This window comes from Bombus terrestris, chromosome 11, assembly GCF_910591885.1.
Source record: "Bombus terrestris chromosome 11, iyBomTerr1.2, whole genome shotgun sequence".
Taxonomy (NCBI): Eukaryota; Metazoa; Arthropoda; class Insecta; order Hymenoptera; family Apidae; genus Bombus; species Bombus terrestris.
Genome location: NC_063279.1, coordinates 18,615,494 through 18,643,190, shown reverse-complemented (window position 1 = coordinate 18,643,190; position 27,697 = coordinate 18,615,494). Strand labels below are relative to the sequence as shown.

The window sequence follows — 27,697 nt, the reverse complement described above, 5'->3', positions numbered from 1 at the left end:
TACTACCACTCTCCCCTTGTTTATCCGACACCCTCTTCTCCCTTCCTTACACGAAATCAGCTGTTCCCTCTCCTTCTCGCGATAACTTCCTCCCTCTTCCCTCTCTGTGGGATCGGGTGGGATGGGGTGTGTGATGTCGATCTCTCCTCTCTGTTGGATCACCAACTCTCCTCTTTGTTTTTCGTGGTGGCCTCTCCCCACTTACTCGCAGCGTGCGGACTCGTCGAGGCGTCCTCGCGGCGCGTCGCGGCGCGCTCCCGGCGAGCTTGCGCTCGAGCCGTAACTTTTTACGCCGACGCCGACGCCGACGCAGCGCCGGTGGCTCGGAGTCGGCGTAGTCTGGGACCTGGCGTCCTCCCGATCGGGAACGGGAACCTACAGGGAGCCGAGGAAGAGAGAGAGGAGCGTCCGTATTCGTGCACCTCGACGTCATCCTCTTCGTCGTTATCCTCTCGCACGTCGTGTCTCGTAGTTCCTCTCGTCTCTTCTTCGACGCTTTTATTTGCAAGAAAAAACCAAACAGAAAACGTGTCAAATCAAGAAAACGACATATACAAATCGAGTAAGAGACAAAATCGAAGATAAAGGTGGACTACGAGAAAAAGATTCTAGTAATCGTTCAACCCCTTCGAAGCGAAGAGTAAAAGAGAAGAAACGGGAGGGAGAATAGAGAGGAGGAGAGACGAATAGACGGTCCGTAAGGGTTAGCCGGCCTGTTCGCGACGGAAGGGAGAGAGCGTCGCGAGAGAGGGAGAGACTGCAAGCAGAGGGAGCAGGGTAGGGCGACGAAGAAGAGGTGGGGAGGTTGCGAGAGGGGTAAACGGAGGAAAGAAACGAGGAGAGAAAGAGAGAGTATCATACCGAACTGAAACGAATAGAGAAAGATATACATAGAAGGCTGGGTGGGTGGAGGGAACCGGAGCAAAGGGGGTAGAGAGGGATAGAAGGACAGTGAGAGAGAGCAAACGAGCGAGCCCCGTGTCTTGCGTGCCACGAGAGAATACAGAGAGGGCCTAAAGTCGAGAGTTAGGAGTTGTGGCTCGTGGTTAGATAGGATGCGTGTGCCTGGGTGCGGTGTTCCACCACCACCCGACAGCCGACGGTTCAGTAACAACAGCCAGATAACCAACGACACTAACTGCAACGACTACGACAACAACAACAACAACAACAACAATAATATCATTATCATCATCAATATCAACAACAATCACAACTACAACGACACTGTGAACAAGATCGGTTCATTATCCGCGCAAAGGGACGACATCGAGTACGACACGAATAATTGCGCGGTCGCGCGCGGTCAACAGAAGAAAACACCTGGTGGTTGCCTCGAGCACCACGGTGCCGGCTGTCTAACGGCGGAGACGGCTCGACCGACATCACTTCCGCCACAGAAACCCAGAGAAAGACCGTTCACCGAGTTTACTGGTATCTGGACCATCTCAAAGAATAGCGGTTCGCGATTCGACCTTTTGAAGATCTCGCAAGTCTTGATTTCTTTGAAGAATCCCGTTGTCTTCCGCCTTAGTTGGAACGTAGTCGAGGTGTAGTCGAGACAGCGGAAAGCTGGTCCAGACCACGTACTTTCCGTGGACGCGGAGCGGCTGGCCGACCAGCTGGAGCACCAGCGTCCCACGGCGGCGATCGTCGGCGTCGCGCGGCGTCGGGACGACGCTACTGGCGAGCACAGGCTCGCTAGAGGAGCGCGCTGCGAGCCGGCTTCAGCCTGTACCACAGCCGACGTCCCAGCTACTCATGTTCATCCCGGACACACTGAGGAGCTGCATGGTGGAACCGGATGTCTCGACTTACCTGCAGGCCCCTTCCGTAGGACAGGTGCCTTGAAAAATATCTTCAATATACATACATATCTCGTTTATCGCGTCTATTTACCGGATCGGAGATTTGTAAACAGAGTGCTCCTTTAGAAAGTTTTACGAGCTTTCTTTTGGCTTAGTTGTGCTTTCTATTCGGTTGACGATTGATAGGATGCTCGGGGGATGTGCCTGACGCGCTGTGCCACGCTCATGCTTTTATTTGATTAAGTTGAATGTGCCATGCTTTCACGCTTCCCAATATTGCGTTCTTTGGTGAGACCGTGTATTCCCGTGAGTGATTTTGGTGGAGTTTTGTTTGGAATGAGCAAATAGTCGTGGCAATCACGATCACGAAAATCACGATCTCGTGTTCAGAACGAAGGATTGTTCTTTCGAATTTTTTGTCGTTTCTCCGATTTCTTTGTTCCTCTTCGATAGGAAAATACTAGTTTATAATGTTCCTTAATTCTCCGTCTTATCTGTAAGGGAGCTTTGTTTTAGACAGTATCGAAGGTTATTTCAGTTTCCTCTTGTTTTCGTCGGCGAGGGACGAGAATTAGAAGAAAGGGTTGAAAGACGGGAGAACACGTGCAACTCGCGTGCACCAGCGTCGAGTTCCTTCTCCCGATCGTTCGCGGACAGACGTAAACACGAGTGTTTTGCTTGGAGAGTTCGCGATTACGGTGATTTTCGCAGAAATTCGTTGTGTTTGTGATTCACTCGTCGAACAAGTGCATCGTGAACCTGCGTTTCGTCGAATAGATCGGATATTGTCCTCCATCGAGCGGAGAAAAACGTGACGAATGATCTGTCTGACACGAGCTATCTAAAAATTACGTAATCGTTCTTCGTTATCTCGAGAACTCAAAGTTTAACTCTGTTACATTCTTTCGGCCCTTTTTGCCCTAATCGCGTTTGTCCGTCGTTAAAGAGGTTTTAAGTTCAAGAAGGATACGGAGGTATCGTTGCCGATACCTGTGATTTATCGTTTCGATTTTACGTCAAAGTTTTTCTTACAGGAAAGTTAAAGGTTCTTCTGTTTGTTAAAACAGGAGCAAAGTTAGGACACGAAAGTCAGGAAGATGGAAGAAGTGCAGGAGCTAGGAAAGAAGTTGTCGTGGAATAGGTTTAATCGATAGGGTGAGGTTCGTAACGGTCGTAATGAGGGTAGAAATGGTTAGATGCAACGCGATGCGAAGCGTCGCGACGCATAAATAGCTTCCGCGCGTATAAACACATAGTGGATCGTGTGGCGCACACGCGATCCATATTCGTGCCTGTCATATCCCGATCGTCGTTCGGTTTCGTTCTCGATGTCTCTTCTCGTCAGCTGATTTTCAGCAATGCGGCTTTCGTTTTCGTGGCCCGCGAAACGTTGTAATTATGTAAGGAAACGCCTATTTATACCCGATAATGACGGTTCTTACGTAACGCGACTACAGCTCCGCGTCACATGCTCTCTATGTCCACTCTGATTTTTTATATTTAGATTGCATTTGCTTTTATCCGTTTACGTCGTGCCGTAGTTGTATAGTTTACCCTTCGAGTTTGATCTCGCTCTTCTTTCTTAGCGACGGTAGGGAATGATCTCCTGGATGCTCAGAGTTTTCCATTTATTCTTCGTTTTATGTTTGGGAGAATGAATTTATGTTCAGCTTGTTAGGGAATATTATGTTTTATTTAGAAGTTTATGGGGATGCTGTCTAAGTAATGTTTGGTTGAAGAACGGTGGAGCATAGAATTCTTAACCTTTAGGTCTCCAATTACATTATCTTTGTTTTTTTACCGCAACTTTTTCAGTTATTTGAAAAGTATCGAAATGAAATAATACATATTATTATGACATATATTTTTTAAAATGTTCAATATCTAGTACGGTTAATTTTTCTCTGTACAAATTACGGAACGTAGAAAGACATAGAGGAAAATCTACGCATTTCTATACCCGACTAGAATTAGTGAAACCTCTTAAACACCTATTTCTCAATCACTCAATCGCTAATGATTTGACCAGAGAGTTTGGTAGAGAGTTTGCGATCCCTTTTGCGGTGGCAATGGAAATCTCGTAGCCCACTTTGGCGGTGAAATGTCGCGTGGATATAACTGGAGAAGGTTCGTTGTCCGCGTGCTCGTCTCCAGCAAACTTAAAACAGTCATTAGTGTGGCGAACACGATATTTACTTTGGATGGTGTGCGGCTTGATACGTTGCATCGTGTGTATCACCCTTGCGAATCACAGAGGAAATCTACGAAGAAATCGCTTGTCACGTGACGAACACATTTCTGAGTATCTTGATTTGGTGGAAATCATTCAATAAATGGAGTTGCCCGAAAGCCAAGTCAATCAATTCCAATCTTTTAATATCGGTATTAAATTAACATTTAATTCTTTAGTGATCTATCCAGAGATCTATCTAAATATCACATGGAGCAATACTCTTAAATTTCTTTGTTAGAATGTGAGGATTATTATCTGATTACATCGGACCAACGAATTCCGAAGGAATAATCTGTTTTATTTTTTTGCTAGCTTTCTTCTTCTTATACGGTAATTTGTTTAAGCGTTCTTGCTTCGAAATACAAAAAGATTCGGGAAAAGTGATCGGTATAACTTTTTCTAAACTACCAAACATCGTCCACAAAATATCGAAATCTATCTCGAATAAACCTTTCGCTTAAAAGCTTATCTCCATCACCAAACGTTCTGACTATTAGACGAAACCATCCTAACCCACTTCAAAATCTAGGAATTCTCTACAACCACCTCAACCGTAGCACCTGTGAAAATCCAACTTGTTCAACAACCTCAAAAGCCAAGGATTTTCCCATCCGACAACAGTCGCTTCCTCTGATCAAAGGGTTGCCCTCTTTCCGTTTTACTACCAGCTCTCAGGCAATCCGTCTTATCTCGCGCAAATATCGGCTACTCGTTGCAAACGGCAGTTTCCAGTATCAGGAATCACGAAAGCGAGTCAGAGTCCATGCATAACGCGTGTCTTCTTATCTGCTTGCGAGAAAAAGAGGAAAAAGGAGAAGAGCTAGAGGGTACACTGCCGTTCATAAGTATTCGACCAAACCGAGATCGGTTTTTATATTTTGAAAGTTTTTTCATCTTAGAATCGGAATATGAGCGTGTATAAATCTTCAATTTTTCAAAAATCAAATAATCGATATTGACTGTGTCGATCGGTTTAGCTATTGGGCGGTTCGAAACGTTCGTAGTTTAATGATTATGGATGATAATATCGCCGTAATGCGATTATAATCTATAGTTGTCTAACAAAAGTAAGTAAGTGTCCAGAAACTTTTGAACAGTAGTGTAGAGGAAGGAGGAAGTCTATCTTACGTACAGACGAGGAGTTTGGCTATCGATCGCCACCCTCTGCACGTCTTTTTCCTCTCAACCCTGCTCTTTTACTGGTCCTCCCGGTTACAAGCCACGCGGCCCGGCGACAACATGCACCTACCAACGTGAAACGTCCGTTGGTTTCTTACTGCGGACCTTTAACTCCTTCTGACAAGAACTGCGCCCTTGTATTTCAAGGGAGTCGTTTCAGAGTGGTAGTTGCACGCATTTCTTCGAGTGTGTTTGATCGTTTAATCCCTAAGGGTGCGGAGATTGCTAAAGTTTTTACGTTAGGTTATGGGAAGTTTTGAATATAGTTTCGTGGATAAAGGATTTACCGCGGTTTTAGAATTATAAGCCTGATTTAGTTTCTCTTGTTTGTAAATTTAGATAGAAGTATTGGTCGTAGTATTAGGATGTTAGTGGTTTCGAGGATAGTAAGTTAGGTAGGATTATTTTTTGTATTAGGTTGACCCAAAAGTTTCTTCCGTTTTATAAGAAAATAATAGATGCATTTTGTTCAAACAGAACAAAATTGATCATACATAATTTAATAAAATAATATAAAACAAAAGATGTTGTGCATCTATTATTTCCTTAGAAAGCGAAAGAAATTTTTGGGACGATCTAATATATTTTGTAAGAGGGTGAGAGTAGAGATTTTTGAACAAGATATAGCGATTGTGTCATGACTTGTTTAAGTCTTTGATATTTCTTTCATACTTATCGCTAAAAAAGAATCTTACAAGTTAATTTTTCGTTCATCATTTATCGCCTTTCCAAAAAATTCGTGAAAATTCAAATGGATTAATTTTTAGGGGATTTGCACGATGTCCAAAGTATTTTGTTCGTTTTTATCTGTTTTTGGTATCTTCTGATTCGGCAGTCGGTGCACGCCTTTCGGAAGAGTTAGAGAAAAATTTTCGCGGAATCGGGCTTCTCGGTGCGCCTACTATTTTTAGCGCTTCCAAAAATCAGTTCCATTGTTTTTTCGCGGGTTTATTGACGCGGAAAGCAGCGGCGGCTAGGACAGGAAGCTCCGTGGGGAATTGGAACGTGGCAAGAATCAATTTTGCCCGGCCTTCTTCCTCGAGTTTCACGCAATTTGCCCATCGTCCCGCGGGACTTCCCTTGTTAGACACTAGCGCCTGCTGTCGCAGTGTAAATTTTTATCCTCGCCGATCGAACATAGACATTTCTCTCGTAAATTACCATTAAAACCCTTTCTCTTTTAATACGAAACTTGAAACGAAACGAAAATTGAATTTCATAGACAACAGTTAGACGTGCAAATATTATTATTACCATTCTGTTTCGAAATGTCAAATTGAAATCTTCAATTGCTCTCCTCGATGCTTTGACTTATAATGCGGAATCGTATCCGTGGATCGAAGATTGAATACAACGAAGGCAGAGCGTACGAGTATCAAGGATTAATTTTAATTCCGATTTTAATTTCAAATTGCAAATCTGCGGACTACTGAACCCAATATACGTACGATATTTGCTTCGGATATAAAATTAATCGTTTTGCATCTACAGACGAGAGCGTTAGAATTATACAATACGAATGTGCTAAAATTTCCCTGCTATTTTATGACTCGTCTCTCTAATTAGAGTAACATTCTACTTAATTCTAAACATATATTTAGTAGGATAACTATGGCCGCGACAGAGTTGACACTAAACAAAAAAAAAAAAATAAATCGTGGAAAATAGAATCTCGAGTCTAGTTCGATGTAGGATCGCAAAGGGCGAAAACCGTTTAAAAAATCGAGAAAAGGAAGACCATAGCTTCGATCCAGCAAAGTGGCAAAAGGATCGCGATAGAAAGACAGGAAGAGTGTGTGTGTGTGAGAGAGAGAGACAGCAAGAGATGCAAAGCATGGAAGAGGGGCGTCGGGGGGATGGGAAACTCGGTAGGCGGAGGGGATCTAAGGGGAAGAGCCGAAGTGTAGCACAGAACGGCGGGAGGAGTGTGGAGGCTGAGGAGGGGAGGGGAGGGAGGGGAAGTTGCGTCGGTTCGAGGGCAAATCTAGTAAGCTAGGACAGAGGCTATTAATAACTGTTTGGGGTGCCGTACCTGGCCGCCGCGCGGTGCCTTCGGCGCGCGTCTAGATACGCGCGTCTCGACGACCGGCGTCTCAGTGTCGTCGCGACGACCGACGTCGTACCCGTCGTTCCGGCGTCGACGGTCTTTCCTACGTCTCTCCCTCGCACGGTGAATCCGCGATCAGCCACAATCCGTGCTCCGACGATTCTCGTTTCGTTTCTCTACGTTCGCGCGCGTTCTCGTTCTCTGCCTCGCCATTTTTGTTCTCCGTTTACGGCGAATCGTGTTTCGTAAATCGTTCTCGCATTGGCTCTATCGATCTCGATCGTGGAATTACGATCGAACGGTTTTCGTGGATTCGAAGAGGGTACATCAGTGAAGCGACGGTGGTTTGGTAGGCAACCGGAGTGGATCAGTGTCGTTCGGTATCGATTCGATATATTTAAACAATCGGTCATCACGGTGATAGAAGCGCGTCGGTGATCAACTCCAGACTGATTGGCTCCTTGGAGGAGGATCAGCTGATCTCGTGGTCGTTAGAAAGCAGCGTGTCGATCGTCGGGTGAATCGTTTCTAGCGAGAATCTTTGATTCTCTGCGCGGGGTGATTGGCTTGTCGGTTTCTCAAAGTGGTCCAAACGCGTAGTTCTTGTAAGTATTTGAGAGATTACTCGGGCGTCGGTGGCTTTCAAGCATTTGGAATGTTTTCGTGATAGAAAACCGATCTCCATGTTGGGTCTCGATCGTGGTTAATTGTTTGAGTTTGTAGGCACTACAGCGCAACAGTGCAATGACATAACTGGTGGTTCAATTTCGAAACCTTCAATTGTGACTTTTTTATGTTCTTAATATTTGGAATTGGAATTTGATTTTATTTTTCAATTAACTTTTATGGGATAGCGGTCTGTTTGTTTTTTCATTCTGTCTCTTCGATAGGTGTTCTCGTATAGAATTTCTGGTGTCCCTTTTTTAATGGAAGCGAAAATGACTGCTTATATTTTTCGACGTTGGCGTGGCCAAAGATCGTAGAAGAAACGTATTCCACGTCGATGCGTCGCGATAAACAAGCGCAGACGCGCAGAATCCGTGTCGATTTATTACCGACAACTACGCACCAAAACTCGCCGTACAAATAGAAGTTTCCCGCGACACGTGCGCTCGCCCAGATCCCTCTTCACCCTTCGGAACCCGGTTTCTTGGATCCATTTCGCGTTATAGAAGTCCAGACACCGCGTGCGATGCATCTTTATTTAACTTTATTTTCATCATCTTCGGTAGAATATATTTCACGGATTGTTCTAGACATTTCTAAACCTTCACACTTGCTCTAATAAATTACCATCAATTAGCTCGTAGTTTATCATTTTACGTCATCGATCAATCATTCCCTAAACGAAGCGTTGATCGATCATTCCTTAATTACCTAGAGTAATACTTTCATCGAGTTTAGAAGTTTTTCTAGACATAATATAAATTTGCTAATAACATTTAACTGCAAATCTATTATTTATTAATTGCTGACTAATTCACAAATTCAAAATGAGCCTAAATCTTATTATTAATGAATCCCTTAATCCCTTAAATACTTTATTATCTATTCCACAAATTCCAAAGTTTTTACTTCATTTTACAATCTAAACATTTTTTCAGATTGATCGAAAGGATCGTTTCACTGAGAAAGATATTCGACATCGAAATGTTGGATCCTCGGCGTTCGTTCTCGCGAGATGTATCCGTGCGGTTCATCAACCCCCGAGAAACCCGGGCAAATCGCACGTTGACGTCCCCTTCGCCCGCGTCCTTGTCCTCCCCCGGTCTTTTCCGCGATGACGACGCGTACAGCGTCACCGTGCGCCTCCTTAATGTCTTTGATTTTCGTTCGCGTTCCGAAAATAACGACGTGTCTTATAGATAGACGCGAGGGCGCGCGGACAGGCGAGATTCGGTGACAAAGCGGGCTTGCGCCGCGAAAATCTTCCTCTGTTCTTCCACGGGTTACATATTCCGATTTTTCTTCCAGTTTTCGGTACAAAATTTATGGATCGAAGAAAATCTTATTTGAGGAGGAAGCAGATAACCTTGGAAATTTAAGTATCTGAGGGTATCATCTTGCAAAAGGGGAAAACGTAAAAACAACGTATTGCGAGTTTCGAGTTACTTCGTATACGATTTGTGACACCAACGTGCAATGAAATTTGTTAGGATTAAGCGTTTTGTTTAGCTATGAAATTGGCCTACAGGAGAGATACACTGCTTGAAACAACTGAAGGATCGTTTTCAGGTCTTCAGGTCGTTCCTTATTTCTATACTTACTTTATTTTTAATAATTCTTCGTTTTTATTCGGTCGACGGGTGTAATAGAACCGGTTCATACTACCTTTTGCTTCTAATGAATTCCGATTCGATTCTTGTTCCGATTGTTTTGAGCAGTGTAGATGAAAAATATAAAGAATTGTTAGCCACGATCGAATTCCCTTATTAGTCGCCACCGATCGTCCCGAACTCGAGACCGATCAAACCACCACAAAACCATGGTCCGTTTTCCCGCAGCAGAAACCCATTGGAAGATTGAAGCTTCTCCCGCTAGACATCGTCTCCCTCGAGGAAGCCAATAAATCCTCGAGAGAACGCAGACAACGGAGGAGAAACCCTTTACCTCTCTGCTTGCTCGAGCATGCTAACGAGACGCAACCAGGAAGAGACCTCCTCAAGATAGTTGGAAAAAAAATCTTGCGAGAAGAACATCCACCAAATAAGTTCAAAGATAGAAAGAAATAAAGAGATTGAAATTGACCATAAGGTCGGTTCGTTGATCCCAGGTGAAAGGAGGAGGAGAAGAAAGTCGTCGGAGAGGTGGTGCAGATGAGGCCACGATCAATCTGCGACAGGGTGGCGGAGGAGTATTACGAGCCTGACGGTTGTTATTGCGAAAATCGGTGCTTCTGACAGCCGGACTGCAGGAGGGACAGACAGACGGTAGTGTGCCACAGCAGCCGCAGTGCTTGCGAATACTCGATGGTTCGTGTCGTTTGACGCTTGTTCCAAAGGCCAGCCTCGTGTTCTTCCTCGTCCCTTCGCCTTTCCTCTGACGTATCGCATCGTCGCATAGTTTCGATTCTGCGGTTTTGTATTCTTTATCGGTGAGCCGCGATAGCACGGACGATAGCTCGATATAAACTGTAACGTGTTCTTTTCGATTTATGCTTGTGCCTTCCTCTTCCCCTCGCCTCTTTTCATCGGATTAGACTTCTGAATAAGATCATAGCAATGGTAGGTTAACTTTACGAAAGTTCCGAAGTATGACCGAGATTTCTTACGATCGTTGATCGTTTTAAGAAGCCTGAAAGATAAGAATTTGAAATGAAAGATATTATCTTTATGATTCAAAATTTTACAACAAGGATTTCTTAATGGACGATTTTCAGGGTTTGTCACAGGGCAGATTGTCAAACTCGATTTTTTGTTAATTCATAGAGATGATCAATGTGATCGTGGAATGACTCATATTTCGAAAAAATCACTAAAGTTATTTTCGATATGTTACTAAAATATACAGACGAACGTATTGTCTTGTTAATGTTCAGTAAATAATGCACGTAAAACTACCTATCACGTTTCTTTTACGTAATGACAGACTGGTTATACATAGATCATATCTTATTTGTAAAATTTCAACTTTCTCTTCTCAATCTTAAATTATATCTTCCCCTATGTTACACTCCAACAATTTTTCAACCACACGTCATTAGCGTACCACTCAATCAACATGCAAATTCCTATCGTTCAATAAGACCCTTTCTCGTGCGCAAGAATATGTCTAAAGAGTAGAAGATGAGATTGCAGGTACGCGATATTGTTCTGCCGACAAATATTCCATCGAGCAGGGTTTTCATCTCGGCGGAAAAATCATCGAAAATTCATCTCTCTAGAACGATGTTTACATCCTCTTGAAGCGTGAATCGCGGGATTCTATACGAGAAATCGCATTTGCCTGACAAAGGCAAACGCCGTCGATTTCTCGACCAATAATCGATCTCCCTCTTTTCCCGGTTCTCCCTGTCGCCCCGTCAACCGGAAACGAAGGTTCGACCGTGTCTTCATTCCGGAACAGTTCGAAGTGCAGATAAGGGCCAGGTTTCCTCAGGATGTCCGCGACTTTTTCCTCTCTCTTATCTCTCGTTGGAATAAGAATTCGAACAATTTGTCTACTTCAGCTTTTTCACTGAAAGTTTTTATTTTCCAAATCTTCGCTGCATGATAGTTTTGTTAGATCAGGTTCTGGATATTAAACGAATAGGATATTTAGGAATTATTTATAAATTACGAGACTGAACTTTTGAGACCATTGTGAATCGAATTGAATTGCATGAAAGCTAGTTCAAAAATTTGCACCATCCTTGCACGATTATATACAAATAACAAGCTTATAAACCATTTCATCCGAGAACGGGAGGGCACTTTTTTTACGAGACTAATCCCTATGATCCACTCTAACTTAGCTTCCAATCATACGGATATTCGTTTCTCAACAATTCTACAAGAAAATAAAAACAAAAAAAAAAAAAAGAACAAGAAAAATACTTAAGAAGAATACAATTGCAAATCGGACATCCGTCACTATTGCTGTTACTATTCTTTAAATCCACCGTGAGTCCTAAGGAATAGAGCTTCGAATAATCGCGCGTCTAAACAGAATTTGAACGACCAATCAGCTATTTTCCCAGTGGTGTTTTCGTTCGAATTCGATTGCACGACGCTTCCGTCGTCTTTTTCGAGTGAAGCGCGCACAGAGTAAACATCGACGGTGGCTCGTGTTTCCTTTGGGCTCGAAGGGGTTTCGAGGATAACCCTCGTTCTCGACGGGCGGAATTCGACCGGACAAACGCGTCGCTAATCAATTTGTGACCGTTTCTGCCTGCAGGATGAGTTCCATCCATTCATTGAGGCCCTCCTACCATTCGTAAAGTCTTTCTCGTACACGTGGTTCAACCTACAAGCTGCCAAGAGGCGTTACTACAAGAAACACGAGAAACGGATGAGTCTCGAAGAGGAACGTCAGTGCAAGGAGGAGCTCCAGGTGAGTGATTTCTTCGATATTTTCTTTCTTTCTTTCTTTTCGTAAATAGAGACGAGACGTCGAACACGATGTTAGAACACGGATACATTTGTCAATGTCGAATTTTAGATTTCTAAATCTGTTAACTTCGTATATTAGCACACTCTTATAGCACTGACTTTTTTTTTATACTTTATAAGCATTGACATATTTTCTAAAAAAGTGCGGAAACTAGGATAAGATTTATTTCACAATATACCGTTAACAATGTGTTGTTAAGGTCGTAAATTATGCGAGAAATGTTTTATATCGTTTTGAAACGGTTCACATGTTTACACATATATGTATACAGAATGGGCTGTGTGTTTACCTATAGGATGTTTTAGTCGAATAATTTTGTACGTTATATCTAGTATCATACGAAAGCAATAAGTTTGTACACGTAAAAATTGGTAAAGGGAAGACGCGAGAGACGAAAAATTATCGTCGCTTTAATCTGACCAGGTGTCAAATTAAGGCGTTAAATTTTGAAGCATTTAAGTTCGCTAGTTTGAAGGGTAGGAAGAAAATTCAGGTGTCAAACGTGGGAGTCGTGGATGAAAACGATACACAGAGGTGCACACGCCATAACGAATCGATATGCCAGGTCGAAACGCGATAAAAGTTCTAGCGAGGTTCTTCATCGGCGAATGTCAGCGGACGTTTGCACGAAACCGAGCTAGTCGTCGACACGGAGGTGTGCTACGGCCTGCTAATTTCATGGTTAAGAATAAAAATAATGAGGTTTCGGCCTATTTCTGGCGCAGAAGCGTCCTCGTGACGCGCGCTATCGCTCAGCCTCAAAGCCAGTAGTTCTCAATCGTCCTGCGTCTCGTCTCGGAAACCTCTTTATTAATAGAACGATTTAGCGCGGGACCAGGGACATTAACGAGGCATAGCGTGAATCACGAAACGCTTCGTTGCTTATTTAATTTTTGGGAAGTTGTCGTTGCTACATTTTTCTCTGCAACGTCGAATGTTCGAATATTTAAGCTTTTGCATTCTGGAATTTAACTATCTGCTGGCACTGGTGAGTCGAAAGTTTGGATTTGGCTATTTCGCCTTAAACGAAACGAGATATACATTCGTTGTGTTTATTTTATCGAGTTAGAGAACTGATATTCGAACGAGACTAGCATTTTGCCTCAACGTCGGTTTACCAATAAAATCGCGGCAAAGTCTAACAAATAACATGTTTACTCTATTCGACGCACAAGTACCTCACGAATTTCCCAATCCATCGCTTCTCAACTGAGGCTAATATTTTGTTTCGCCACTGGTTGACCAGTAAGATACCAACAAAATCCTTGGTTGCATCTACGGGAATCCCCAGATAATCCCAAAAGGTAACGTTCAGGCCGATCGACCTCGACTCTGTCGAACAAAAGTTCAATTAGGGGGGCAGAAAATAAAATAACGAACAAACAGGCAACTGAAAAAAGGAAAGCAACGCGAATAAAGAAGGAAGAGGAAGAAGGGAGGAAAAACGGAAGAGAAGTCGGTGAACCCCGGATATCGAGCGAGGTTGGCGCGTCGGCTCGGTTCGACGAGTCATTGACATTCGAATTTTCGGCCGGACCGCAATCTTTTCCCTTGGTCCTTTTTTTTCTCTCCCCCGGTGGCGGCCTTCGCCACCATCCAGCCTCTCTCCCAACCCCCAACGACCGGTGCACCGCTAACATTCGGCTGGTCCTCTCTTTCTCTCGTCTATCCACCGCAATTCGTATTCTCCCTCGCGACGCTGTTCGATCAATATTTTAATTTCGCGATGCTGCGGTATTTAGCGGGACGAAAAGAACGAACGGGCCGATGCTCGTGAAAGAAGCTATCCTATCGTAGAATGGAGGGGGGATCGATGGATCGTCGACTTCAGGGGAAATCGTCGGCCAACGACCAATTTTTTTTCGCTAACTCCTTGTTTTACGACTGTATCGTACGATTGATTCGACGCGAATTAGAATCCGATACCCGATGACAGGTGAAACGGTTTCAAGATTCTTTGTTATGCGAAAATAAGCAGTCGGTTCTTTTCGTTGTCGTGATTTCTATTTATCTTTGTCTTTAATCTCTTACATTCGATATTTTGTATAGTTTCGAAGGATAGTTTCCTTTCTCCTTTAAAAGTCCTAAAAATTGTCAGTCAATGTATGTATTTAGGTTTGAGTATCACTTCGTATCTAGGTACTACTACGCGATTTTTTTAGTTTCGTCCTTCCTTCGAACAGGCTAATTTTCCAAGTCACGAATAGGACTTCGATGGAATGGCGATTGGCATGATACAAATTTTTCCCGGGGGTCGCTGCGTGGAAGTTTTTAAAAACGAAAGTGCCTCGGAGCCGTAGACGCGCGCGGGTCGCGTTGAATTTTACATGAAGTACATTTAATCTGCGTCGCACGAAGCCCTGCAGGCTCGGCCGAGCCCTGTACCATTATATAGACGGGCTTTATGAAATTGTGACCGAGCGTAGAACAGGGCCCTATTCGCAGAACCCATAATCGACGATATCTGTTTGCGAGTCTGTTCGTTTCTCCTTTGCCATTTTAATTAACTTTTGTCAACGATCTTTCTTCTTCAATTCGAATTTATCGTTGGTTAGGGTTTCTAAATCTTGTTTGGCTTTCGGTTACTTTTTATCGAAACATTCTACATATATGTTTTCGAATATCTTACTTCATTCTTTGTAGTGCCACGTGACTTGAAAGTTATTCGTATACAGATTGCAAATATTTATGCAATTCTGGGACATTTGAAAGCGTACAAATACACAGAATGCAGATAATATGCAAAAATGTGATATTCGAAGTATAGCACTCTTCACGATATTTAGTAAATAAGATTTTCTGCTTAGATTTCATTTGTTCACTTACGGTTATAAAAAGTTCGAATTCGCATAAATATCAACAAGCCTACTCGTGTGTATTTTACTATTTTATTTTATCACCGCATCGTTGTGTCGGCATCCCTCCAAGAAACATTATCTGGCGTTAGGTTCAGATTAGATTTAGGTCACATTCAAACTTTGAAAAGCAATAGCAAGTTACTACTGTTCGCTGTTGGAAAGGATGGAGGACTAAAAAGAAGATTGGGAGTTGGTTCGAACTCGCGTTTGATTCATCCATTTTCGTATCGTTTTTCCGAACGAACGAATCGATCTCGGTAATCGGGCGACAACACATTCGTCGACCTGAAATTTTCGAGCTGGTAGAAAGCCGCTCGACACACAGGCCACGTACGCAGATGCTTTCCAGAAAGAGCCGGGAAAAAAGCGATACACATTTCATGGCGTTCGCGGATAAAAAGCGACGACGTGCATGACTCGTTGACATGCGACACTCGTCCCCGCGGAAAATTGGAATGGACGTTTCCAGAGAAGAGAGACTTCCTCCCCCCGTCTCTCTCTCTCTCTCTCTCTCTCTCTCTCTCGTATATTCTTCTCTTTTCTAATCGCAATCTTTGAAAGCGGACCGATTCGAACAGGAACACGTTCCACTCTCGGACACTTTCTCTGACTCTACATATTTCTCGCCATTTACATACATACTTTACGCCATTTGTAATCGTTGAATAAATTGGAACTTCTGAGGTTGTGTCACTAAACGTAGAGTTATTTTTCCGAATCGGTTGAGACGATCGCGAAGGAATAAAGAAACTTTTACTTCAATACGATGACCATATATCCGTTATATTTCAATCTAAGTATTGCAGCTACCAGGACAAAATAACTTTGTATCTTGGGACCTTGCAGGTGTCTGTAACATTCCCTCCTCCCTTCTCTAACATTTCTGGGTAAAGTGGTTTTCGATAAAGATTGAGAATTTTCAAGTATCTGTTTATTGAGAAATTTCGACTTGAAAATTTTATACGGTTTGATGGAGAATTCATTCTTCACAGTTCATTCTTCGCATCCCACTATCGCTGTTATATTTCTCGTACCATTTTCATCGATAAAGAGAATAGTTAAGAGACTATTGTTAGTGTATAAATAAATTCTTTGCAACAAAATCCTTGCTATCTGGAAAAGTGCCGCTATAAGAGTATACTGTAATCGTTGACAATCGTATCGTAAAAACTTCGGTAACGCGAAGGATTGAATTGGTTAAATCCGTAGTTTGAAGTTCATTTAAAGTTTGGCTGCGGTCTAATCAACAGTCTAAGTGGTGGGACATAAATAAAGAAGAGGTGCTTTGTAGTCGAGAGCGTTATCTAGATAGGAAAAGGGGGATTTGCAGTCGGTTGCCTATCTACGGCATAATTTATAGTCCAAAGCCTCGCGTAAAATAGAAAATAGCTACTTTGTAGTCCGAATTCTAGGAAAAGGGGATTTGTAGTCCGTACTTCATCCTGTGAAACAAAAAAACGTAGTTCGTAATCTTAAAATCGATCGTATAAAGTTGAGAACCGTAATTCGTAGTCTGCTGTTTCTCATGTATGCGGGATAAGGACATTGTACAGAATTACACTTTAAACACGATGTAAAACAATTCTCCTCGTTTTGTTTCGTTGCTAAAATCTCAGCCTGTAGCCGCGTGTAAAATCATAAGAAAAATTCTTTGCCGATTCACAGTTAGAATCGTGATCGATGTCCATTCTTTAGAAGGATGTCTTATATCGGATTGAATCGCGTGACGTAAGGCAGTTTCGCATTGTTCGAGAAAATCAAGACTTTCGAGGTCTCTGAGCGTTGCAATTAAAAGTTTGCACGCCTCAACCCCTTTATCGATACCGCATTAATCACCCGACAATCCGCAATTTACCTGTAGTCCGTCTCTCGCTCTTTTGTAAAAAGGAAGATTCTATTAATAATCGAGACTCGGTTGGAAGAAATATCAGAGAACAGTTATTGGAATTACGAAAGCTTACGTCGTACTGTTTACGTATCCGAGCACCCCGAAAAGACCGATAATCGCGGCTCGTCGATACGCGATTAACCCCTTCGGTGAAAGGTCTCGTTCGACGGCGAGTGCCCTCGAAAAAAAACACATCCTCTCCCCTTGATTCCCTCGGGGGCTACCAAAAAAAAAAAAGAAAAAATTCGTCGACCACGAAGGACGAGCAGAGTGGACGAGGAAAGGCATAGAAGCTCGCTCTTTCTCCCTGGTCCGACGACTGGGCGATATGGTACACCCTGCTACCGAAAAACCGAGTAAAAAGGAGAAAAAGGGAGGAGAAAGAGGAAAAAAGGAATACGAATGATGGGGTGGTGGAAATTGTCAGAGAAGAAGCGTTCGAAGAGCGAAAAAAGGAAGCAAGAAAAATTCTTGGACCGTCAAGGGTAGGGGGCTGCGGAGCATGGTCCGAGTCCGTCGTTTTCTCTTAATTTCGAGACAGGCCGCAGGACGATATCGACTACTTCAATTCTGGGGACGGGAGGAAGAGCGAGAAACTACGGGTGGCTGGGGGAGTTGGGGTTGTGAGAGAGGATCCGGAGAGACGGAGACGGCTAGCCGGGAACGAGGAGACAAAACGTGGCATCGAGAGTCCGAGAAACAGAGAGACGAGGAAAAGGGAAGAGGGTGGAGAGGACGAGAGGACGAAGAGTCAGAGAGGGTGCGGGATTTCGAACGGGGTGGAAAAGACGGAAGATTCGTGGGTAGACCGGGACAGAGATATTGTAGGACGCGGAGAACGTGTACGAGTCGCGCTATCACGCGAGAACAGGGCGGCAGAGGGATGAAGAGGGGTTGGTGGGTGCAAAATGTGCGGGGGTGCAGAGAGTGCACTACCAACACCCGCAAGAAGTATCCTAGTACACGGGTACACACGAGCTTTTCGGGTAGCCGGAGAGAAAGCAGGATGGAGATAGATCGAGGGAAAACAGAGAAAGACGGAGGAAGATAGAAAGGGTTGGGATATAGGGGCATGGCCAGGGTGGTTAGGGCGAGACGGAATCGGGCAAGAGAAAGAGAGATAGAATGAGGAGGGGTGTGCAGTCGGGAGAGGGTGGAACGAGGGTAGTCGGCAGAGAGCGTAGACATGTAGCGCATACGCCGTCGCGACGGAGGCTGCGGCTACGCGGCGCCTACCAACCACCATCTATAATCTCTATGCGGATATCGATTTTCTACCCTGTATTTCCTAAATTTATGCAAACTAGCGGGCCGTCCTCTACTCTCCACTCCCATCCTCCGTCTGCCCTTCGGCCCAACCACCAACCACCCTCGTGTTCTGTGTTCTATACCTTTCCCTCTTCCTCTCTCGTTCTCTCTTTGCCTATCCTACCCACCTATGAACCCTTCCCCTTTGTTCCCGTGTCGCTACCTCTTTGTCCCTCTCTGGACGTTTCTCTCCTCTTTTCGACAGTTCTCGATATCTAGCCGTCCTTCTCGCTCTGGCAACTATCCTCTCCCAACCCCTTCTCTGGTTGGCCGTGTCGGTTAGCTCGGTGTTGTTCGGTATGTGTGTCGGCCCCATTCATCTAACGAGCTCAAGCGGGCTATCGCATCACGATGCACCTCGCACCTCCTCGTCACGAGGAGGTGTATTCCAGTTTACGTTGGGGGGCTGGGGCTCGATACACAAGCGTGCGCCGACCTCTACACCCGCGACACGGGAGTGTGAGCCTGTTTTCCGCTGCTTGTTAATGTTGGATTATGTGTTTCGGCTTTCGGGTTATTAATTATATCGACGCACCCGCGGCACCAGGGATTATCCGCTTCCTCGACCGCCTCTTCTCTTTTTCGAGCCCCTCTTTCTTTTCATGTTGATTTTGGGACGCCGGCTTGCAAGCGGTGGTGGGACAGAGAGAAGAGGGGCTTAATAAGGTCGATGCACATCGACTGCTGCCGCGAATCGATGAATAAATAAATGGCGCGATGCGGGACAGGACACGCGGAATTTTCGTGTCGTCAAGCTGATTCTCCGGCAGCTTCCTTTTATTATATTTTTTTTAGTCATTACAAATTTAAATATCATTTCTTTCTGAGACTAACGGAACGATACACACGAATATAAAATATAAATGATCTTTAAAGAAAGAAATTATTATATTCGAAAGAGATTATCAATTCGAGTGACAAGTCGATCTGTCGCGGTGAGCGGATTAAAAGAGTCGTATTTCTCTTCTATACTTAAAATCTTCGTGTCTGATTACTTACACTTACACTTACGTCGTTTAACACTTCAACTGCTCGATTATCTCAAACAAACGCAGTCGTTTCCTTCATTTCGCGCTCTCAGCGTGTTGAAGAAAATAAAACTACATCAACCCTCTCTTCTGTACTTGGTTTCGACCCCCTGGTGACGGAGCTAGCGGCGTTTAATCGCGCGTGAGACTTTTTACGGGACGTAGCCTGGCCTTTCGGCTGGAGGCTGTGAAGATAAACGATCGTCGAGAAGACGAACCCTTGGCTCGAGGCGTCCTGACGGCAGGCATATCGTTGAGACGCGAAATAATCCACTTCCGCGTTTCTCTCCCCTTTCCATCCGCTCCATGGATCGCGTTTTATTGCCGGCAAAGCATATCGCGTACGTCTGTGAGAGAGGAGGGAACCCTTTCGCGCGAATATTCTCGAAGGAACGCCGGCCTGAGACGCCGGAAACAATGGCAATAAAATTTTCGCAATGGCCTCGCCTCCCCGACTAACGTCATCCCACGTCCAATCGCTCCACGCGTTTCCTGGGTGCGGGCGGTTTTATAGCCGCGAATCTGCCCCCGTATCGCTTCACTTCCGGGTCGATGTAATCACATGCATTGTGATCACAGGGGTCAATGGTGCTCTTTTGTACACCGAGGGGATGTTCTTTTGATGCTGGAAGATTTTCAAAATAAACATTGATTTGACAGCATTCCTCGACTTCTGGTTCGGTGTAATTCTAGATAGAGCTGTTGCATAGGCCAAGGGTTGTTCTTTGGGTACTAGGGACTTTTTAAAGCTGCTGGCGATGGAGAATTTTGGGAATAAATTCTGCTTTCACGAAGTATCTTGTTGAGAACAACGATTGTTGTGTAATTCATGGAGTACTTTCAGCCGAGTTGTTTAAATCTCAACTAGTACTAGGTAATGTTACTATATTTTTAATTGCAGGTAAAAATATTTTTTTAACGTTTGGCCTTTCTTGAAGCAAATACAGCATTTAGTAATTTTGCGAACAAGTAAGAGATACTTAAAAGTCGACGCGCGAGCCAACAATCTGATTTGGCGAACTGACTGTCGGGTATACGGAATGGGCAGCAAATTAAGGCTCGGAGGGTGGTAAAGAACTGTGAAATTCATCGCGGCTCGATAAGTCGATTGGATTCGTTAGGCCTCCACTTTGGCCCAATTCCGGCAGTTTTACTTTTAAATGAGGCGTAATCGATATCGCGTTTATCCGTGTGTCTCCTAATCGACACACTTTGATTTTCTTCGATTTTAGAATCCACTTTGACGGAATATTAGTTTCGACACCACATAAGAGTGTCTTTTCCTTCCAAAGAATATTTGCTTCATACCGGAACTTACATCTAAGGTATAAATCTTTCAAATTCCTATAAACTTCTATTAACACTTTATCGTTACCTTATCAACAGTCATACAATTGTCCAAAAATGATAATTTTACGAAAAATTATAAATTGATTATTTCCAGTCCTACTTAACCTTTGTAAAAAATAGCAAAAACAGTTCGGTCGAAAAATGGACACTCAGTTTTCATCAAAGTTTACCATTACAACACACTACCATTACCTTACCATTACAACACAATTATCGTCCATTTATCTGTACGCGAAAGTTGTTCGGTCCACGTTTCAGAATTTACAGGGCGCCATTTTCGCGTTTTCTACGGTAGCTTCTTCATATTATTGCCACGGATGTCCATTAAATTAGAGTACAATCCGAGGACACCGTTGGCCATTTCCATTGTCGCGGTAACGATAAATAAAAGGGGGTGGAAAGAGGCATGAGGGGGAAAACGCGTTCTCCCCGTTCTAAATAAATCTGTCCGCGGTAGTATTCCCATTCAACGGCGTAAAGATATCCGCGAAAATAAACGAGTAGATCGAAGCAATCCCCCAAGGAGACTGACGCCGGTGTCTGAAAAACGAATGAATTATGCGACCAGAGGAATGTCGTCTCGCAGCCGTACTCAGATTATAAAAGTCGCGAGTTCGTGTTCCTCTTACGGCCTGCATATCAGTTCTTGGAATTGTCCTGGAGAAAATTATTTCTTCCGAGAGCATGATTCTTCTATTTGACGCCAGCTTTTTTTTATGATTGAAAAGAGTTGATGTTTCTTCTTAAATCGAGGATGACCTTGTTTCATCTTCCGTTTGGCAAATACACAGCGAACCGAGAATATTTATTTGTTAACTGTTAAATTGATCTGTTAACCCCTTTTGATTTTCGTCGTGCACGAAGATTGACTGTAATAATAATTTATCTTCTTCGTAATATGCAAAGTTACTTTACATTTTCTTCGTCGTTTCTTCTAACGCAGAATGAAGAATTTCTTGGAAACTTCTCAACAAATCTTCCAATATACTTTATCTCCGAAGATTTCCTTTAAGTTTCCCACAGTGCAATCTAATATTGTATAAAATATCTGCGTATCATCTGCAAGTTTCACCTCGAGTAACGTATCAGAAAGTAAGGCCTTGGCAAAATCAAATCAACCTATCCTCGAGACTCGTTCTCCTAAATGGCTTTTCGCAAACCGAACCGCAAACCTCGTTTGGGAGCGGTTTCCCTGCAAAGAAGAGGTCTCGCAAACAAATTAAGCGCGGCATTTCGCGGCGGTGTCTCGAGGAATCCTCGTCGTCTCGCGTAAGTTCAAAGGCCGCGCGGAATGAAGCGCCTCAGGGGTTGAACAAATGGGGAGGATGGGTTAAACTGGGGGTGGCCCGGGATGCTCGATCCTCTACGTAGTTATCATACATATAGGGTGTCCCAGGTCTTTTTTTATTTTTACTTTCTTTTATCTTTTTTGGCTCCATTTTACCATTATATTCCGCGATTAAAGATAACGAAAAATGTTATATAGAAATTGATTTTAGATAAAGAAAGAAAATAAAATTCCTATACATTCGGGCGCGCAATTCTCATCGTCTATAAATATTTTCCTTTATTTTACCAAATGTGTCACAGTGATATAAGAGATGAATGAGGTTATTAATCGAGTATTTATGAGCGTATACTTATACAATATTTTCTCTTATTTTTACTCGTACCATATCCTGTCATTATTTTACGCAAAAACCTGGAACACCCTAGTATGTATATACAGATTTATATATACATATATTGAGATAGAAAGAGTAGTAGGAGGGGTTGTAATATTTACAACACTCTATGCAGAGGCCGGAATTGCCTATAAAGAAATCGCGGAGTCGCTTTGTTCGCGTCATAACGTAGTAACGTAAGGGGCCAGCAGCTATACGGTCGGGAAGCATGCCAAATTAATAAATATATTCCAGTCTATCCCAGCCTCTCTCTTTTTCTCTCCTCATCTCCTCTTCCCTTCCTCTTCTATGAAGCGCGTGTAGCCATTGCCATCGAGCGTTTGGAAGCGGCCCACCTATGGGCTTCCCATAAATTCTCGATCGACGCGCACCGACCAACTCTCCATCCCTCTATGCTAACCCCTTTTCCTAGCCACGGACACTCGAGCTTTTTTCCGTCGCGCGTACATGTGCATACGACCACTCCGAGTCTCGATCCTTCGGTTTTGTAATTTATGACACGGCTTCTTCCAGTATCTCGATTTATGGAACTCGAACGAGATTTTTTCTTTCCGTTTTTATTTTCGAAATTTGGCAATTTTTTTCGGATTGGAGTACAGAGGATGTTCCGGTGTATCGCGAACGGCTGAGGCTGCTGTTTGGAATACGAAATTTTGAGAGGGTGGTTTGTATGTTTTTATGCCGTTTACGTAGATCGTGATACGCACAATCGTTAGAGTTTTTGTGCCGCTGATAAACACTATAGATATTTGTCAATCTTTCATTTCTGTACGGTGTGATGTTGTAATCTTGTAAAACGGAATATGTGAGTTCTGGGAGGTTTTCTTGAATGAAATACCTTTTTCTTCCCCTCGGTGGCGGTAGAAAGTTTCTCGTAGCCTTAAATCTCGGCCGAGATTCTCGCGGTAAAAACATCTTTCTTTTTAACTACGAGTGGACGAAGTTTAAGAGCTTGAGTGGACAATTGTCTAGAAGAATCTCCTTTACACCTTCTTCCCTGACCAAACTACTTTCTTCGTCTTCGAAAAACCATGACGATTCGCAACAACCTTTCACAGTATAAAGATCCAACTACTTAACTTCGTACATGTACGAACTTCTCGAATATTTCTTTCTAGAAAAAGAGCGTAAAACGTCTGTCGCATCGTGGAACGAATCGATCATTTTGCAACATTTTCAGTTCGCCGGAAATGGACGAGCTTCCTGATGGCAAAGTGGCTTATTTGCCCGCTTAATTCCCGTGACACGCGTTACAACGCGTGTGCACAATTTTGATAGGATAAGCGCGCGTAAACACGCAGCGAACAGAGTCGCGACAGCGGCTCGAAACGAGACCCGAGGCCGAAAAACCGAATCGATACTCGCGCACACGTGCATTCAGAGTGCCTGTCGGTGTTCTCTGCGAGAGAAATCGCTATAGATTACGCTTACCGAGGGCGGGGGGTGGCCTGAATTTAACCCCGACAGTTAAGCCCTTTGAACCAGCTAGTCGAGATAGAGATATGCGTTTCCATATAGAAGACGTTGATTTAAATGGATATGATTCTTTTGCTTCGAGAAACATTCTAGTAATACTAATAATAATTACGTTATTGACATTATTGGTATTATTTTATGTTTGCGAGGAAATAAATCGAATGAATCGTACAATTTATTGCCTTAAAAAATTTCGAATAATTTAGAAGATACACTAATTTGAAATCAAGACACGTTCAGTACAGTAACATTTCGCAATTCCATGATGCATGACATTTCGGTAAGCGTAGAAGCTCTGGTGTAGATTCGGGACACGTTCCTATCGTGAATCAAAAGCGCGCGTGACCCAGTAGCTCTCGAATAATTCTACTAAATTCTGTCTTTTAAGCCATCACCAAATCTAAAATCTTGATTTCTAAAATTCCAACTTGAAGTTCCAAAATCGAACGTTTGCGTGAAAATCCGATGATGTAGTTCAGAAGAGAATTTCAATGTCATCGAAAAGAAGAAAGCACCGGGGCCAAGTACAAGCGCGTTCGAAAGGAGAGATCGCGTGGAGATAGCACGTGGCACGGGAAGTGGCGTGCACATGGCCGACCTAAACTCGCCTCGCCGGCTGCCAAAGATTCGTAAACCCGTAATTCGTACGTAGGGGGCTAGCGTTGTTGATTTGGCGTACGGCGTACGCCAACACAGTCCGGCCACGTGGTTCGACCGAACACGCGCTTTTCTTTTCGCGATCATGCGCCAACCGGCTCCAACCCGGTCGAAAAATTCATCGAACCACTCTGTTTTCGCGATCTCTCTTTGTTCCGATGGATCTTCGATCTCCTTTATACGCGAGGTAAACGGTGTTTTGACTCTTAACGACTCTGAGAAGGTTCTACGTCTTTTCCGGAACATGGGTTATTCTGATTTGTTTGATTATCCCAATGCAACCAGTTCCATGATTCAATTTCCATCATTTGTTATTATACGGAACTGAGTTCATTTCGATGGAATTGTGATTTTTTCGGAATTGCATTATATCCTTTGTTTTGTGTCCCTTATATGGAACGGGCAGATATGAGTAATTTGCGAAGAGAGATCAATGATCATCTTTGCCGATTTATCCGTATTTCGTGAATTGTTTGAAATTTATGCACGCGAATCGAAGGTAAATCGAACAAATTCAATGTCACCGACAAGCTTCTCAAACTCACCCCCATGTTTATAGAATTCTCTATTTATATGTATGATGTAATCCAATAAAAAAGGATTAACGTGCGTAAACGGCTTTTCGAGATGAATGTATTTAAAATTATGCACGCTGTAGAGGTTTATTACCGAGTATCATCGTTTCATCGTGTGCATGAAGGGCTTGGTGAAAACTCGAAATTTCGCTGAAGTAGAAATAGGAGATTTGTCCTCTTTGGCAGAAGCACATCGTATATCAAGAATTTTTCACCTGAAGTTGAATAAACTCCTCTTATTCGCGCAAAAAGGTTCCATAAAATACTTCGTAGACCAGCTCCACCAATTACCACTTTAAAAGAGGTGGCAGATAAGGAGAGTGGCCCGAAAAAATCGGCAAATACACAGGAATCCTCTCGGTCTGTACGCCTCTAATAACAATAACTTTCACGAAGTAGCTAGGCCAGGCGAGCAAGCCTCTCGAGGCGTCCATTACGTCGCGATATAACGCGTCTCGGCCAGCCCTTGCTTTCTTTTTCTCTCCACCGTCTACCCTCAACCTCCGAGCCACCCACCCTCTGTTTCGCGGTCCAGCAGACTGCGACAATTTGCCGCATAACGATGCCTTCTTTCTTCTCGTAATTGAATCTAAATATTAAAGCTCCGCCGGCTTTGGCGCCGTCCTCCTTAATTTTTCGTTCCTTAACGCACCTCCGGCGGCGTTGGTGGCTGAGGGGGCGTCGGAGGATGGCGTCTGCACCCCGACCACTGTCGAAAAGTTTCGAGACCAGCGTCCTCGTTGCCGCGGAGTATCGTTTAGAGCGATTCTCTGCCCAGTGAAATTACACCGTAACGCGTGTTAAAGGGCTTAGCTCGTTCAGAAACTTCCCCCTCTAAACGACTGTCTCTGCCTTGTTTCCAGGGCTTCGTTCGGATTATATTCGACCGCCAGGTACAATTGCCTTGCGTTAGAAAGCAGTTAGACAGAGTATTTGATGATTATTGTTGAGATCGATTCGAGAAATTAAATGTGTCCGTTACTTTGTAATTATACGTTACATTCGATTTTGCATCTGGTTTGTTCGTATTCATTGAGTAATTTTCGAATGCAGTATGTATATATAGTTATAGTTCTAGTTATAAATTTAGAAGTCTATGATTACAAGATTATAATTATGCCGAAACGATTTGAGGAGTTTGCAGTCTGTCATATTTAAAGATGGATACCTGACGTATCACTTGAGTGCGAACTTTTACAATTTTTTCCCTGCAGTTACAAATTTATTTAAAGCTATACGTACTAATTATATAAGAGATCGCATCTTACACATACCTTGAAATTGAAAGAAAAATGAAAGCAAATGGTACAAATTAGCTAACGAGCGCTTAAATTAGCGAAATTAAAAAAGATATCTTAGAGCAGAGACGATGGAACGCATTTAGCTAGCAAGACTCCGCTAAAAGACGAACTAATAGAACCTAATCGGAAATAAAGAAACGTTCTCGCAGCATCGATCCTCCCTCCCACTCGATTACACAACTCCAATTAACCCCATCGAGGAGACAATCCCTTTCGTTCTTCTCACTCATTCCCCTCCACTCTTTCGTGTACTTGTCTCCTCTCATCCCCTGGCCGTGTTTGCGAGAATGGGAAGACGAAAACGAGCTGACCGTCGGCCGTTAGGCTAAAAATGCAGCCTCCGCTTTATTTCCCGCGCTTGAAAATAGCCTGTGAGCCTCCGCGGCCGTAGTTGCTGCGGCAGCGGTAGTGGGGGCCTGTCGTGTCGGCGGCAGTGGGGGCACGGCAGGACGAGTGGTGGAGGCACGACAGCGAGGGCACCCAGGCATTTTCGAAGTGGGGGTCAGCCCCTACCACGATTCTCTGGGGGCGGCGGCGCCGAGGGAGGGCCACGCTCACCGTCGACACACTCACACATGGGAATGCATTAACGGTGGATGATGCACATGGGGGTTTTATATAGGGTGACGCCGGTGTAACGCTGTTAGTGTTTGTTATCGCAAGTGGTTCTTGACTTTTCGAAATGGACATGTAGTCGAATGGATGATTTTAGGATTGGATGGAGGGAACACCCGATCCATAATTTTGAGAACTTTTTAGGCACTTCCCAAGGTTGTTCTTCCATCCGTTTTTGGATTGTTAAGGTAAAGGAGATTTTGCGGCGTATAAAGGTTGTTACAGAAGAACAGGGTAAAGCATTATGTATTACACGGAGGATATAAGGAGATGGTTTTAGCAAACTTCTGTCGCGAACTTCCTACTCCGGTTCCTTGGTTCGCCTTATTTCCCAGATTCAACTTTGGCTGCCTTCTCAGCTTACTTTGCGAGTAGATGCAGTGTTTGGATAAATTGCACGGATGGTAATTAGATGAATGGGGATTATGAAAGCGATTGTTAAAATGCGATAGAGTTTGTAATATTATCAGAAACTTCTTCTAGATAACTGGTTTAATTTTGAGTCGGATAGAGTAGAAAATTTGTTAATTGAAAATAAAGGAGGAATCTTCTTTTTCATAGGAAAGATGCCCGTTAGAAATAGCTTTGAAGAAAAGTG

General features: G+C 43.5%; 1 protein-coding gene across 8 annotated transcripts in view; it reads left to right on the top strand.

Annotated features, from left to right (window-relative positions):
- The first annotated feature begins 335 nt into the window (after positions 1-335).
- Positions 336-27,697, top strand: part of LOC100645803 (nuclear factor 1 X-type) — a 65,918-nt gene continuing 38,556 nt past the window's right edge. For 6 of the 8 annotated variants that reach the window (XM_012314406.3, XM_012314405.3, XM_012314401.3 and 3 more), the window contains exons 1-2: positions 336-1,842; positions 12,143-12,298. In XM_012314406.3, the coding sequence (XP_012169796.2) occupies positions 1,762-1,842; positions 12,143-12,298 (237 nt within the window). In that variant the 5' untranslated portion in view covers positions 336-1,761. Of the gene's footprint in view, positions 1,843-7,264; positions 7,873-9,771; positions 10,240-12,142; positions 12,299-27,697 lie in introns of those variants that run through there. The other 2 variants (XM_012314404.3, XM_003399353.4) reach the window with 2 other exon arrangements.